The 16,621-nt window shown below is 40.3% G+C and overlaps 1 protein-coding gene across 1 annotated transcript in view; it reads left to right on the top strand.

The window, feature by feature from the left end:
• LOC127574061 (lethal(3)malignant brain tumor-like protein 4) overlaps positions 1-16,621 on the top strand; it is a 238,484-nt gene that overhangs the window by 141,385 nt on the left and 80,478 nt on the right. The window contains exon 18 of the mRNA XM_052022685.1: positions 12,344-12,517. Coding sequence (XP_051878645.1) covers positions 12,344-12,517 — 174 coding nt within the window. The remainder of the gene's footprint in view (positions 1-12,343; positions 12,518-16,621) is intronic.

The raw sequence follows: 16,621 nt of genomic DNA, 5'->3' as shown, positions 1-16,621 counted from the left end.
CTCGGTACATGTGACAATAATAAACCAATTCCAATTCCAGTTCAAAGGAAACAAACCCAACCTATCTCGTCTCTCCTCATAACTGAAATGCTACTTCCCAGGTGACGTACTGGTGAATCTCATCTGCACCCTGTGCAATGCAATCACGTCCTTCCTATTGTGTGGTAACCAGAGTGCACACAGTGCTCCATTGTAGCTAACCAATGCTTTATAAAGCTGTACCATAACCTCCCTGATCTTGTACTCTATGCCTCAGCTAATGAAGGCAGGTATCCCGTTTGTGTTCTTCACCACCAGACTTCTTATTAATAAAAAATACTATGAGATGCATTTAAAATCAATGAATAAAAAGGTAACATTGTCTCGATTTATTGTTGATTTTTTTTTGGCATATGGCATCCCATATGCCTCTCTGCATCCCAGACAACAGCTGGAGATCTGTCTTGTCCTGGCATGGTGTTAGGCTGCACCTGCTCTTAAATTAACCTTGATCAGGTCTATTACGACCCAGCAAGGAATTAGTGATTTTGGTTGTGGGATTTTAAAAAATCTGGCAAGAAAATGTAAGCTGCTGTTTTATTGTGAAGACTTGTGTTTGAATATAATCCAGATCAATCAAAGCAGAGCATCTGCCAGCAGGAAGTAAAATTAGTTTGGGAAGTCTCATCTCAGTTTCTAGAAGTTGCATCCATAAAGTGTCAGTGACAGGTACTTAATTGCCAGTTGTATTCAGAAAGCTGGCAAGTCATGTTTTCCAAAGGAAACAGAACAGAGGAGAAACATCACACTGTGGATGAAGAGTGCTCTTTGAGATTGCTGTTGAGGGCTGTTGAGTCAGTGCAAACGAAAATCTTTTTCCCTTTCTATTTGACTAATACAAAAAGCAAAGATGTAAGAAACCTGCATCAATAACAAAATCATGGAAGCATACAGCAAATTAAGCAGGAAAACAGAATTAACATTCCAATATCGTCTACTCTAATTCCATCTGACTAATCTGAAAATCTCGCAAAGCAATAAAGTAGACAAGTATTCAGTTCTCCAGTACTGACCTAAAACTGATGGCACCTTATCAATGCAAGATTAAGCTTCATATAACATAACAGTTCCAGTGCACCTCTAATCATTGTAACCTGCCCATAGATATATCACAAGCTATCCATTGTATATATAACACTTTATTTGTGTTGATGTTGAAGTGATATTAAAATGAAAAATATTTTATCGCTTCAGTACTATGTTGAAATAATCAGTTTGTCAATTTTTTTGAATTTATGTTCTGATTCAAAGTAGTGTGAATATGCTACAAGAATTCCCACATATGCTAATAGAAGAAACCTGTGAGGTGGACACATGTCACAGGTTGATCACTGATGATAGCTTAGTCCACTACCTCACCAGATGCTAGACTTGCAGTTGACCACTACTTATGAAATTGCTTCGTGATATTTTGTATTTCAAATTATATCTGCAGGCTGAAGAGAAATTATACAAGCAATCATGTAAAATATGATCCCCTTACACTATTTAATGCTCTTTATAATATAAACAAGTGCTCTTGTGTTCCTTTAATCCTATTTACTGGGGATACTTTTCCACTAAACTCAGCAGATTTGTCATGTCATCTCTTTGATGTTTATTTTATTATCATGCTTCAGTTTATGACTGCAAAGCAATTTTAAGGAAATAAGTATTGTTATCATGAACATAGAATCTAGAAAAGATTTGAGTCATTGAGATCACTTCTGGGGTAGGTGGGACTCGTACAAGAAGAATAGATTGCACCTAAACTGGAGAGGGACCAATATCCTTGCAGGGAGGTTTGCTTGTGCTATTAAGAAAAGTTTAAACTAATTTGACAGGGAGGTTGGAAGCACAGTAGCAGTGGAGATGGTGGGGAGAAAAATGTAGAGGATAAATCAAGCAAGTCCACTGGGCAGAGCAGACAGAGGCAGGTTGGGGAGAATGGGAGGGCTGGCAGGCCCAATGGCATTTACTTTAAAGCAAGGAGCATCGCAGGTAAGTTAAGTGAGCTCAGAGCATGGATCAGCACTTGGAATTATGATGTGATTGCAATCATGGAAATGTGGTTGAGAGAATGACAGTACTGGTTTACTTGATTCTTGACTTTACAGTACTTGATTAGAGAGATTAAGGTAAAGGAACCCATAGGAGGCAGTCATCATCAAATGATAGAATTCACCCTGCAGTTTGAGAGGGAGAAGCTAAAATCAGATGTATCGGTATTAGAGTTGAGTAAAGGTAACAATAGAGGCATGAGGCAGGAGCTGGTCAAAGTTGATTAGCAGGGGATGATAGTAGAGCAGCAATGGCAGGAGTTTTTGGGAGTAATTTGGAAGATGCAGGATCAGTTCATCCGAAAGGAGAAGAAGCATTCTGATGGGAGGATGAGGTAACTGTGGCTGATAAGGGAAGCCAAAGACAGCATAAAAGCAAAAAGAGAGGGCATACAATATTGCAAAAATTAGTGGGAAGCTAGAGGATTGGGAAGCTTTTAAAAATCAAGAGAAGGCAACTAAAAAAGCAATAAGGGGAGAAAAGATGAAATATGAAGGTAAGCTCACCAATAATATAAAAGAGGATGCCAAAAGTTTTTTCAGATATGTAAAGAGAGGCAAGAGTGGACATCGAACCACTGGAAAATGATGCTGGAAAGGTAGTAATGCAGAACAAAGAAATGTTGGACAAACTGAATAAGTATTTTGAGTCAGTCTTCACTGTGGAAGACACCAGCAACTTGCCAGAAATTCGAGAGAGTCGGGGCAGAAGTGAGTGTAGTCGCTATTACTAAGGAGAAGGTGCTTGGGAAGCTGAAAGGTCTGAAGGTAGATAAGTCACCTGGACCGGATGGATGACACCCTAGATTTCTGAAAGAGGTAGCTGAAGAGATTGTGGAGGCATTAGTAGTGATCTTTCAAGAATCACTGGATTCAGGCATGGTTCCAGAGGACTGGAAAATCGCAAATGTCACTCCACTCTTTAAGAAGGGAGGGAGACAAAAGACAGGAAATTATAGGCCAGTTGGCCTGAGTTCAGTGGTTGGTAAGATGTTAGAGTCCATTATTAAGGATGAGATTTCAGGGTATTTGGAAGCACGTGATAAAATAGGCTGAAGTCAGCATGGTTTAAGGGGAAATCTTGCCTGATAAATATGTTGTAATCCTTTGAGGAAGTAACAGGGAGAATGGACAAAGGAGAGTCAGTAGATGTTGTTTACTTGGATTTTTAGGCCTTTGACAAGACACCTCACATGAGGCTGCTAAACAAGATAGGAGCCCTTGGTATTACAGGAAAGGTACTAGCATGGATAGAAGATTGGCTGACTGGCAGAAGGCAAAGAGTGGGAATAAAGGGGGCTTTTTCTGGTTGGCTGCCGGTGACCAGGGGTCGGTGTTGGGTCCACTACTTTTCATGTTCTATGGTAATGATCTGGATGATGGAGTTGATGGCTTTGTGGCCAAGTTTGCAGATGATACAACGATAGGTGGAGGGGCAGGTAGTGTTGAGGAAGCAGGGAGTCTGCAGAAGGACTTAGGTTGGGAGAATGGACAAAGAAGTGGCAGATGGAATACAATGCAGGGAAGTGTATGGTCATGCACTTTGGTAGAAGGAGTAAAGGTGTAGACTATTTTCTAAACAGGGAGTGAATTCAGAAATCAGAGGTGCGAAGGGACTTGGGAGTCCTAGTGCAGGATTCCCTAACTTGCAGGTTGAGTTGGTAGAAAGGCAAATGCAATGTTAGAATTCATTTCAAGAGGATTAGAATATAAAAGCAAGGATGTAATGCTGAGGCTCTTTAAGGTATTGGCCAGACCACATTTGGAATATTGTGAGCAGTTTTGGGCCCCATATCTAAGGCAGGATTTGCTGGCGTTGGAGAGAGTCCAGAGGAGGTTTACAAGAATGATCCCTGGAATTAAAGGGTTAACGTATGAGGAGGGGTTGATGGCTCTGGGCCTATACTCACTGGGGTTTAGAAGGATGAGGGGGAATCTCATTGCAACCTACCGAATATTGAAAGGCCTGGATAGAGTGAACACAAAGAGGATGTTTCCAGTAGTGAGAGAGTCTAGGACCAGGGTCTACAGCCTCAGAATAGAAGGATGTCCCTTTAGAACAGGGATGAGGAGGAATTTCTTTAACCAGAGGATGGTGAATCTGTGGAATTCATTGCCACAGACAGCTGTGGAGGCCAAGTCATTGGGTATATTTAAAGAGGAGGTTGATAGATTCTTGATTAGTAAGGGCATCAAAGGTTATGGGGAAAAGGAGAATGGGGTTGAGGGTGAAAAATAAATCAGCCATGATCGAATTGTGGAGCAGACTCGAAGGGCCGAATGGCCTAATTCTGTTCCTATGTCTTATGGTCTTTCTGGCAACATAAAGTTCCAATGTATAGAAGTTTCAGATGTGACAGAGAAGAATGCAAAAGTGGAGGGGGTGGGGTCACATTATTGATTGGAGAGAACATAACGGTAATGCTTTGGGAGGGTATCCTGGAGGGATCATCCAATGTGGGCATACAAGTAAAACTTTGGAATAAGAGAGGGATAATCATTTTGCTGGGGTTATACTATGGGCATCCCAATAATCAGTGAAAATTAGAGGAACAGATATGTAAGCACATCGCAGAAAGGTTTAAGAACAATAGGGTTAGTTGTGGGGGATTTTAACTTTGCCAATATTGGCTGGGATTGCCTTTGAGCAAGAGTCTTAGATGGGGCAAAATTTGTTAAGTGCATCCCGAGACAATATGGAGGGAGTCCTCCTTGAGACCAGGCAGTACTTGATCTTATCTTTGGAAATTAAACAGATTAGGTGGTGCAATGTCAGTGGGGGAACACTTAGAGAACAGTGATCATAATTATGAAATAGTTGATCCTCAAGTTAAGGTCTGGGGAAGGCTGATTTCAATAGCATAAGAGAAGACCTAGCGAAAATAGATTGGGAGCAGATTCTTATGCGTAAGATGACATCCGACAAGTGGGAGTCGGTTAAAAGAGATTTAGTGAGAGTTTGGGACCAGCATGTTCTGCTTAGGGTGAAAGGCAAAGATGGCAAGGTTACCGAACCTTGGATGACAAAGGATATTGAAGGTTTGGTAAGGAAAAAGAGAAAATTTGGTCCAGAGCTCTGATGAAGGGTCTCGACCCGAAACGTCAACTGTTTATTTCTCTCCATAGATGCTGCCTAACCTGCTGAGTTCCTCCAGCACTTTTTGTGTAGGATCCAAGGTGAACTGGCTAATTGAATCCAAAATTGACTTAGAATTAGAAACCCGAGGGTACCAGTAGAAGAATGCTTTTGTGGTTGGAGGTCTGTGATCAGTAGTGTACTGCAGGGATCCGTGCTAGGACCCTTGTTGTTTGTGATATTTATGAATGACTTGGATATGAATGTAGGATGTATGATTAGAAAGTTTATAGATGGCATGAAAGTTGGTGGTGTTGTGCACATTAAGGAACATTGCCTAAGGTTAGATCAGGTGGACAGTTGGGCAGAGCATTGACAGATGGAACTTAATCCTGATGTGTGCCTGATGATGCATTTTAGGAATTCAAATAGGGGTAGAACTACAGTAAATGGTAGAGCTCTAGGGAATGTTGATGAACAGAGGGACCTTGGGCTTCAAGTCCATAGTTTCCTGAACGTGGCAACACATGTAGAAAGGGTGATGAAGGAAGCAAAGGCAAGGGCAGAGAATATAAAAGTTTGGACATTATGTTGCAACTTTACAAAACACTGATTAGACCACTCTTGGATACTGCGTGCAATTCAGGTCACCACACTATAGAAAGGATGTGGTTGCACTGATGAGAATGCAGAGGAGATTCACCTGAATGTTGCCCACATTGGAGGACTTTAGGGGGATTGAATAGGCTGGGTTTGCTTTCCCTGGAGCAAAGGGGGCTAAGGGGTGACCTGACAGAGGTATGTAAAATTATAAGAGGTATGGATAGGGTTAATAAAATCTTTTTCCCATGGTCAGGATGTGAAAAATAAGAAAGCATGGATTTAAGGTGAAGTTTTTATTTACAGGGAGTGGTTGTTATTTAGAGCTCACTGCCAGAGTAGGTGGTGGAGTCAGATACGTTCATTACAATTAAGAGACATTCAGACAGGCATTATGTGGGCAAGGCATGGAAAGATACAGACCTGATGTGCACAAATAGGATAAGTGTAGATTGGTAAAAAGGTCAACATGGACGTGGTGGGCCCAAGGGGCCAGCTTCTGTGGCTCTGTCACAATTAGGGATAATGGCAAATGTGTGGAGTCTTAATATGAGAACATGAGAAATGGGAGCAGGAAAGGCCATAATGAATATCAGGGTTAGTCTTCCATTTAATAAAATAATGACCAAACTTCTCCTTCAATTCCATTTTCCAGTCTGGTCCATATATTCCTTGATTCCCTTTGTGCCAAAAGGTCTATCAGTCTCGAGTTTGAATATACTCAGCAGCACATTCACAGCCCTCTGGAATTACCCATTTTCTAAATGCTACTCTTTTTGTCCTGACTGTTAGTCCCCATTTTTCTGATCCCACTCTCTGACCCTCATTCTCTTTACATTAACTCCTATCTCTCCCAACCACCAGCCTCCCTTTCCAAATCCATTCTTCATTCTCCCTCTCCACTCCTGAGAACCTTTACTTACTGAACACTAACATTTCCACTACTGAGGTTGATATTCATTTTGTTGCTATTTAAACACAACTGGATAATTTGATTTTAATTGAGACAGTCCAATTTGGTTTTCAGCAGGACGGTGCTTCTGCTTAAATTGAAAAAGGAAAGACCCCATCCAAATGTACTGACTACATCTATTAATATCACTAATGGCTTTTAACTTTTTAAACCATGTAACTTATTTTCTAATTGTTGTCATCGATTGTTGAGTCACTAGGGACCAATGTCAACAGGGCTGAAACTGATTTCAACCCACTGAACTGCCAGAATATGCAACTCTGCACTTTTGTCCGGACCTAGATAGGATTAAGGGAATCAATTTGTAATGACATAGATTATTTACAATTATGTTAAAAATGGGATTTTTAAAGAAAAATATTTTAACATGTTAATATCCCACCATCAACTTTAAGCAACACTCCCAGTGATATTGTGGTAATATTTGAACTTTTCCCCTTGTACTCCCCTCTTTCAATAAAGCAAACAAATAGCGTAGGAACTCTAATTCTTTGATTTCCTGATAATGTTAGTTGAATGACAGCAAGTGTGCAGTGTTATAGTTTTTGTCCCTGTTGATAATTTTATTGCCTAATAGGTAGCATAATTATATGTAGTTTTTCCTCCAGAATTGTACGGAGAAAATTGTATGGAGTTGCAAAATGGTGGGCAACCCATCTGAATGTCACAGAACAGCTCACAGTATAGTTACTTCTGGTGTATGGCAGTTGTTTAAGAACAGAGTAATAATCCTACAACTGAATGATCTTTTTATGGCACTAATTATCAGTTTTCATTAGTTCTCTTATTACATCTAAAATTACTCTAGTTCTGTTTGCTGTCAAATTCATGTTGATCATTTTTTCTATGAAATTAAGAACATGCCATCACTTATGCAACATGTTTCCACCTGAATTATATGCAGATCTATTGTAATTTTAAAGACATTGGTTGGTTGTCTTCATTTTAAAGTATTGGCTTGATTTTGCAAGTTTGTTGTATGACTGTACCAAGTAAATTAGGTGACAATCTAAGATCACATAACATCATGAAATGTGAAAGAAATCAAATTTTTGAAGATCCTAATCCTTGGTCTCAAAATACTTTCCCATTGTATTCAAATTTAACACTGGATGCAAATAAGTAAGACGGAGTTGGCTGAAGGAAGGTACTGAGTTGTCAGAGGCTTGCAGTAAGGAGGGAGGAGGTTGAAGGCTTCCTTGAGAGAACTATCCTCCTTCTCCTCCTCTCTGCCTTGCAAGAAGCAATGGAAGAGCCACTAAGTTTGTAGAACTAGGTAGAGCCAGCAGGCAATCCCCCCACCCCCAATCATTGGCAAGTTTCTTGACTCCTGGGTGAGAAATGCAGCAACACAAAATTTAAAATCAGATTCTAGTTGCACAGCAGGAGCACAATTAAAATATGTTAATAAACTGTCTCATTTCTCTATGAAGTGACACTAGATTTACCACCATTAAAATGGCCCAGAAACATGCATGTCATTTTGAGCTATTCAACTCTTAAATCACTACCCCCATCATTTTGTTCTTAACATTAAGGCCTTCCTCTTCAAACTATGAGACAGATTTCCTTTACTGGCAACCAGTTCCATTCTCCCAACAATGGCTCAGGTTGAATCAGACTGTTTCCAAGCAATGTCGTATCTGAATTTAAACTCAGCTTCCACTGTATGTCCCTTCTGTTACCAGGACTGTCCACCTGACAAAATTGTTCATTTTGCCACCTGACTCAACCACGTGCTGCTGAAATGCTTGGTATCTGATAGCTCCAGGTGACTATTCTAATATTCTCTTAGCCCACCTCCTCTTTTTGTCTTGAATAAACTTCAGCTTCTCCAGTGCTCTGCTGCCTGAATCGTATCTAACACCAAGTCCCATTTCACCATTATCCTTCTCACTCAACTATATTGGTTCCCAGTCCACCAAAGCCTCCAAAATAAAATTCTGGCCCCTCCAGTCCATATCTTTGTTTTCTGGCTTCTTGTGTATTTCCTTCTTCGCTTACCTTAGCATTAGCAGCCTTTCAACAGCCTTAGCCCCCAGCTTTGGATTTTTTTCTCTAAACCCCTCTTTCCCCACCCATCTCTCCATCTCTCTAAGATTCTCTTACAATCACCTCTTAGGCCAAGGTTTGCTTACCTGTCCTAATGTCTTCTGTGATATGATGTTAATCTTCATTTAATAAATTATTCTTGTGAAATACCTTTGGATATTTTACTTGTATAGATTCTATATAAATCAAGTAATGGTTAATGGATTAAATCCCAATAGATTTGAATGATTATGTGCCCTTAATCTTGGACGCTAAAGTAGGTATAAATGCTATTTCATGGAGACATGTTTGGAATGGTGTTTTATCCCTGAAATGCACAGCTTCAACTTCAGTGCAACTGTTGCTATGGTTTCTGTACAATATAAAATGGATTTCATGGCATTTGTTCAGGCTGCAGTGAGCTTTTGCAGCTAGTTAGTGATCATCTCCTCCTTAGGACTACGCCATTTATTCTTTATGCAGTGAAGGACAGGTCATGTTTTCATCTTGGTGATATTCATTAGAGTAAACCTTGAAGCCTATTTTCGTACAACATAATCCTTCTGCACAAGCAACTGAATGGCATTGATGTTATTCATTTTGGTCACAGTTCAACATCAGGGCTAATAAGGCCAACTGCCATTAAGTTTAACTATTGTCTCAAGTACTATTTCAAATTAATTTGCTTGTCTTTGGATCTCAAAAGGACGGATTATCTTTTAGTCTGTTTATGTAACCTGTGCAAGATAATTTATTATTTGGCAGACAGTAAAAGTTAGAAAAAAACAGCTGAACACTGAAGTGAAGCCTTTAGTTTAAAAAATGTTCTTGAGTGCAAAGTTGTTAAATTCTGCAGTTATAAATTTGAAGTAAGTACTGCCGAAAGCAAAACTATAGCTAGGACTGTCTCAGCATTGTTCTCACTCTGCCAACATTACTGGAAATGCAACACATAGTTATTGCATTAGAAAGGTTACCAGCACAGCTAGGGACCTGGAAAAAATTATTCATTTCACTGTGTGCTTGTTGCAATTTTACATTTGAAGAAAATTGTAAGTTTCCTAAAAGCAAAGAAACTGGATTATGTATGATGTGATCTAAAAATACTTAGTAACAAGGGCCTAACTGAGATATGTTACCTGTAGACCCACAAAGTTGTTACAAAGACCCTCTTTGTAATTAATAAAATCATTCTTGATGAGTTATGAGGCTTGAGCTGATTTTATCAGGTCTTTCACTCAATGTGTCTGAAAGACAAAGAAAATGGCTTGCTCATGACGTCAACTAAAAACATTGCATACCAAGGACACTAGTCATTATGGCTGTCATTGTTAGTGTATTGGAGAGATCTGATAAAGGCTAGCATCACGTAATGCTAGCGTGAATCCCTGAAAGGGGAGTTGCATTATGCCTGTTTTGCATGTATACAGTCCTGTGTGAACATAGAACAACACACCCTTCGGCCCACAATGTTGTGCTGACATCTTATCCTGCTCTAAGATCTATCTAACCCTTCCCTCCCACATAGCTCCCTATTTTTCTATCATCATGTGACTATCTAAGAGTCTCTTAAATGTCCCTAATGTCCCTCACAACCTCAGCAGGTTGGCACCTCATTTTTAGATATGGGTGACGCGACTTCTGACACACTCTTCATGAAATCTAGTTATTCCCCTGACTTAATAATAAGGGTGGAGTTGAGGACACACCGAGCCATAAGATTACATATAATGGTGGAATACAGTGTGTTGATGATGATGGACAACAGTGCCTCTTGAATGTTCAGAGTCGAGTTGCCAAATTTGTTTTGAGTACATTCCATTTTTCAAAAGAGTTGTGCCATAGAAACTTTAGCAGTGTCCTCAGTGTAAGAACAGGTCTCTGTCTCCTCAAGGATTTTGTCATGGTCACTCCTGGCTGCACCGTCATGAGAAGGTGCATCTGCAGCAGGCAGATTGATGAAGATGAGGACAAGTAGATTTATCCTTCACGCACCACCTGCTGCAGACTTAGTTTAGGAACCATGTCCTTCAGGGTCACATTGGAACCAACTATCCCAGTCTTCAGTCAAGTGGTGAGTGAGAGGTGGAGCAGGAGGTCAGGTGAGCTGCTTCTGACCTCAGGCATGTTTCATTGTTCTGTGCTGCTGTAGGCAGGCATGGAAGTCCAGAGGATGTTGATGTGCACATGGCTGCTAGCTGGTGCTTGTGTAAGAAACAACTGGCTAGCCATCAGTGTAAGCTGGCCCATTGAGATTGAGGTGGAGGAGTGAAACATTGGCTGCAACGTATAATTTAGCTGCTGATTGACTAGTTTCTGAAATAGATCTGCCAATTTAGACACTGGTCCACAGGTGTTTGCATAGATGACTTTGCAAGACTGGCTGGACTTGGAGTGAACTTATTGTGCTGAAATCCAGTGCCAAGGTTGGGCTGCCCAGTTTTATTCCTACTGTGTTCACACCCTTTGCATTCTTAGCTTTGAATTAAAAAAAATATCATCCTCATGTCTAATTTCCTTTCTACAGCTTGTACATTTGTCTCTTTCTCTGCGCATTCTCTGTCAGCTCCACAATTTTTCCACATCTCAATGTTTTGTTCCGTATAAACCCCTCCAACTCATCAATGCTTCTTCTCATTCATTTTTTTTTGGAATCCGGGAAACATTGACAAGGTCAATATTTATTGCCTGCATAAATTGTCCCTGAGAAGTTAGTGGGGTAATAATGAACCGGATGGATTTTTATGACCATCCAGTAGTTTCATGATCATCATTACAAAGATTATTTTGTTTTAAAAAAAACGTTACTAACTATATAGTGGATTTGTATTTAAACTGGCTTCCCTGGATTGTTGGTCCAGACCTCTGGGTTGCTAGTCTGGACCACCATCATCAATGCATCATCATCACTGCACCACCATCAAAAATTGTCTGCTATGGCCCCATATTCTGAAATTTCTCTGGAAATTTTACACCTGTATGTTTTCTTTATGCAAGGAACTGATCAGAAATGATTTTGACAGTGTTAAAAAAAAGACAGAAATTGTAAGGCCATATAATTTGAAGATTGAGAAGTGATCAGGTTTATTAACAGCCTTTTGAAGATCTCAGGGACCATCCCTGAGAGGTTAAGTCATGGGGCTAATACTCCATGGACCTGGATTAATGATCACAGCATGAGCTCACATCATACTAATGCAATCAGCAGAATTGAGTTCTGTTAAATAAATCTAGAACTAAAAGCTCATATCTATAATGCATTAAAAAGGTCATCTTGCTTACTAATGTCCTTTTAATGAAAGAAACTTTCTTCCTTTGTCCTTATGACCTGCTGTCTGACTCTAGGCTCGCTCGTTCTTTAAATTGGCATCCTAAACATCTTAGCTTAATTAACCCCTTCCTCAGTTCAGATTACCTTCAACTATCTTTTTTTAATAGTTATTTTGTATACTTTGGATTTTGTAATTGATCTGTTCATGTGAGAATTGTACTTAGTTTTTCCGAGAAATGGAGGATGAATAATTCGGGTTATTAATAAAGTTAAATAAAAATAACACAATATTCTCTGTTCTTTTGTGAGTTTAGTGCTTTTGGATGCCCCTATTCAGAGCTCAATATGAAGAAGGAGTCAATAATTCACGACAGATTAGGAGGAGAGAAACAGATCACGCTGGTGCCAATTCCTTTTGTTCCAAGAACTAAACGTCTTGATAGTAATGGTTCGAGTGGGAAGCCTGAGGGAAGTGTTAATGACACAAGGTAAATGCTGTTCCAGTCATTATATTTCAGTGTAACTTGTTGAGCTTTGTGACTTGATCCTTTGGCTACAGTATTGCCATTACGTGTCAAGAGAAGGTAGTTAAAATCTCAGTTGTTGGAGACGGTCATTGCCTGGGTCTTGTGTGGTTGAAAGTTTCTTGTAATTCACCTGCCAGAGCTGGATGTTATCCAGTTATTGCTGCTTGTGGGTTTGGATTGCTTTACCGTCTGAAGAACTACAATCAACTTTGAACAGAATCTAAATACATCAAAACCTTGGCTACCAAAACAGAGCAAAGACTAAGTCATCTGCAGCTCATAGCTCTCATGCTGAGCACCCAGAGTGTTTCCACAACATCTGAGTGAAAATTAAAAAAACACTAGACACATTTCCCCCTTTCTTCCCCTTTCAGAATTTCGTAAGGACCATTCCCTTTGTGACTCCCTGGTCCACTCTTCCATTCCCATCAACCATCCTCCTTCCATTGCAACCGTAGATGATGTAACACTTGTCCGTCCACCTTTTCCCTTCCCAACATTCAAGGACCCAAACAGCCTTTCAAGGTGAAGTGGTGATTCACAGGCACATCTTCTAATCTAGAGCACTCATTCAGTGTTCTCAAAGTGGTCTCCTCTATATTGGAGAAGTCAAATGCAGATTGGGTTACCACTTTGTGGAACACCTGCATTCGGTCTGCAGGGGCAACTCTGAACTTCCCATTGTCTGCCACGTTAATCCTCCATCCCACTCCCATTGTGACCTATCAGTCTGTGGCCTCCTGTACTGTCACAGTGAGGCCCAACACAACCTTGAGGAACAGCACCTTATTTTCCATTTGTGCACGTAGCAACCTTCTGGACTTAATATTGAATTCAGGTAACTTGATTTCTTGTCCATCTGTGATATTGGCTCAGTGTGTTTGTTATTTTTTTCCTTTTTCTTCCCCCTGCTTTTTACCTGTTGGGTATGTCTTGCTATTCTGCATTTGACAACTCCAACATTCTTTTATCAATGTTCTTTTGTCCATATTTTCACTCTCCAACTGCTCCCATTCAATCACAGACCAGATAATCTTGTTTACAGCTTATCCCCATGGTCACTCTGGTTTTACCCTATCAGAGACATCCCCTGTCCTCCACCCTCCCTGCAGCTTTACAAGCTTCTTTTGCCTCCTCCCCAGTTCCAATGAAGGGTCTTTGGCCTGAAACATTAGCTCTGTTTCTCTTCTCACAGATGTGGCCTAACCTGCTGAGTATTTCCAGCATTTTCTGTATTTTTGTTTCCGCAACATCCAACATCCCTCTAGAAGTTTGACAGCCTCCAAGTCGAAGCTGTCCATCTATCAACAGTGCAATGTACTCGTGGGTATATGCCTTCTCCAATATCTACTCTAGCAACTCTTCATGTTTCTTTGGCAACATCTCCGAAACCCCTGACCACTGACACAAAAAGAAAAAGCAGCAGATGCAAGTCACACACCGTCTTGACTTAGGAATGAATGCCATTCTCCGTCATTACCTCTAGATCTAGAACTCCCGAATAATAGCACTCTGCAAGGACCTGAACAGAACACTGTGTAAATATGAACAAGCATGCCCACTACTGCCCTTAGGCTGGAGAGAAGTTCTCTGAACTAACAGCTTTAACAAGTAGTGATGGTTGGCTCAAGAGCACTTCACTGAATAATTCTTGCAGCAGAGTCCTGGAGCCCAGAGAATTGGCCTACTTCAAACACAACCATTAGGTATGGAAAGTTTTCAACATGGTTCCCATTGACTACAGTGTTACTGGGGATCCTAGGTGTAACATTCAATCATACATTGGCTTGATGTCATGGATAGTTGCTCTCTCTCTTTCTCTCTCTCTATTTTCTCTCTCTCTCTATTTTCTCTCTCTCTCTCTCTCTCTCTCTCACTATCTCTCTCTCTCTATCTATCTCTATCTTTATCTCTTTCCATCTCTCTCTAGCTCTGTCTCTCTACCTCTCTCTCTAGCTCTATCTCTCTCTGCCTCTAGCTCTATTTCTCTCTCCACCTATTTCTCTCTCTCTCTCTCTCTCTCTCTCTCTCTGTTGCTCTTTCTATCTCTAATTCTCCCCTTAACCTCTGCAACATGTGTCCTTGACCAAGGCTGCAGTGATGTATAGAACCACCTGTAATTGGCACTTCCAAACTGATCTTTGGTGAGCTAGCTATTGGTGATTTAGATACAGCTTGACAGGACTATCAATGACACCTTCTGTCATTTTCTGATGATTGACAGCAGCTGATGAGTTGATAGTGGCTGGATTAGAATTGTTCTGTCTTTTGTGGACAGGCCCTGTTTTGGATAATTTTCCTCTTTAGGTAAATATTAGTATAACTGCTGAATTAGAAGAGCTTGGTTGGAGGCACTGTTGGTTCTGAGCACAAATTTTAAGCACTGCAGCTGGGATTTATTTGGGTCCTTCGGTCTCTTCCATGTCCATTGTGCTCAACTGTTTCTTGATGCTTTGTGGAGCCAATCTAATTGGATGATAACTGGATTTTATAATGACAGGAATTCAAGATAGATCATCCTTTCAGTCCTTGGAAATGAAGACGATTTTCAAACAACTTGCCTTTGGCACTTGTATGCAGAATTGTACCATCATTGAGAAAGGGGATGTGTACGGAGCCTCCTCCAGTTGGTTGTTTAAGTGGATGTGGCAGATCTGCTCAGTTGGTTGTAGAATCTTATTGCATGTTGTTTCAGCAATTTAACATGCTTGTAATTCTATGCTGTAGTTTCACCAAATTGACACCTCAATTTTAGGCATGCCTGGTTCTGTTCCTGGAATATGCTGATGCATTTCATTTAACCATGGTTAGCCTCCCAGCATGATGGTAACCTTAGAATGGGAGATGTGCTGGGCAATAAGGTTACATCGGCAGAAGTTTAGTTCTGCTGATGTTGATGGCCCACTATGACTTATGGATATGCAGTTTTGAGCTGTCAGTTCATTTGGAATTTTGTTCTTGGAGGCTCTTCCTTCAGGATTCAACTTGCAGTATGTTTTGTGTTGGTTCAAACTGGTCTTCAGCATGAAGAAGCACAGATTCTTCAGTTAAGGGAGAGTAGTAGATACTAATCATGAAACCTACACTTCATTGTCAATGGAGGGCCACTCTCAACCAACAATGCTGCATTCTCTGTCTTGTGGTGGGTCTGTCTTACCAACGGTGTGGAAGGTTATGGAGGAATTTTGGAAGTTGGCTGTTAGCTTATGTACTTATTGGCAGCTATCCCAATGCTGGAACAAGTTCCTAGAAATGTGCAGTGAGTGGTGCTGGGGAAAAAATGATGCTTCTTTTATTACCAAGTGGTCCATTTGGTTATGTGTTCATCATAGTTCCTCATGTTTTACATAACTCATGTCTGTGAAACCATTTCTGTAGGCAGATGAGTCAATAATGTGTCTAAACTCATAGGTAAACTGGACTAGGTAAGAGATATTCCCTTCCTTGATTCTAGATTTATTTAATGGAATTTAACTTCCAAACCACCATGGTAGGATTTGAACTTGCATCTTGCCTCTGATCTCTTATTTGCTAGTCCCGCAATATTAGAACTACGCTACCATAAATAAAAACAGATATGCTGGAAGTACTCGACATTCAGGCAGCATCTGTGGAGAGAGAGAAACAGAGTTAACATTTCAGGTGAATGACTCTTTATCTATGCTAATGGAGCTTTAATTAGATTGAAGAAAGGATTGTACCTACAGAACAGGTTGTCTGTGCCTACGTATGTTGTCTGTTCCTAAGTGCCTGTGATGCTGCTGCAAGTTTTTCATTGTACTTATACCTCACCGTACTTGTGCACATGACAATAAATTCGACTTGATTTGTATTTTAAAAATACGTTGAGAAAAGGTTTGAATGTATGTATATACTCTGTCAATAAATGATGCAAACAAATTGACTATAGTCATCAGTACATGTGAAGGATTTGCTGATGATAAATAAGTGATCAAATCTTTTAGATTACTAATTAATGCAGTGAGTTAAACACTGGATTTTCAGCTCTGTGTTTAGTTAAAACTCAGGCTAGTCCCCAGTGGGCATGGACTAACAAAATATAAC

This window comes from Pristis pectinata, chromosome 9 (assembly GCF_009764475.1).
Source record: "Pristis pectinata isolate sPriPec2 chromosome 9, sPriPec2.1.pri, whole genome shotgun sequence".
Classification (NCBI taxonomy): Eukaryota; Metazoa; Chordata; class Chondrichthyes; order Rhinopristiformes; family Pristidae; genus Pristis; species Pristis pectinata.
This window is presented reverse-complemented; position numbering and strand designations above follow the sequence as displayed.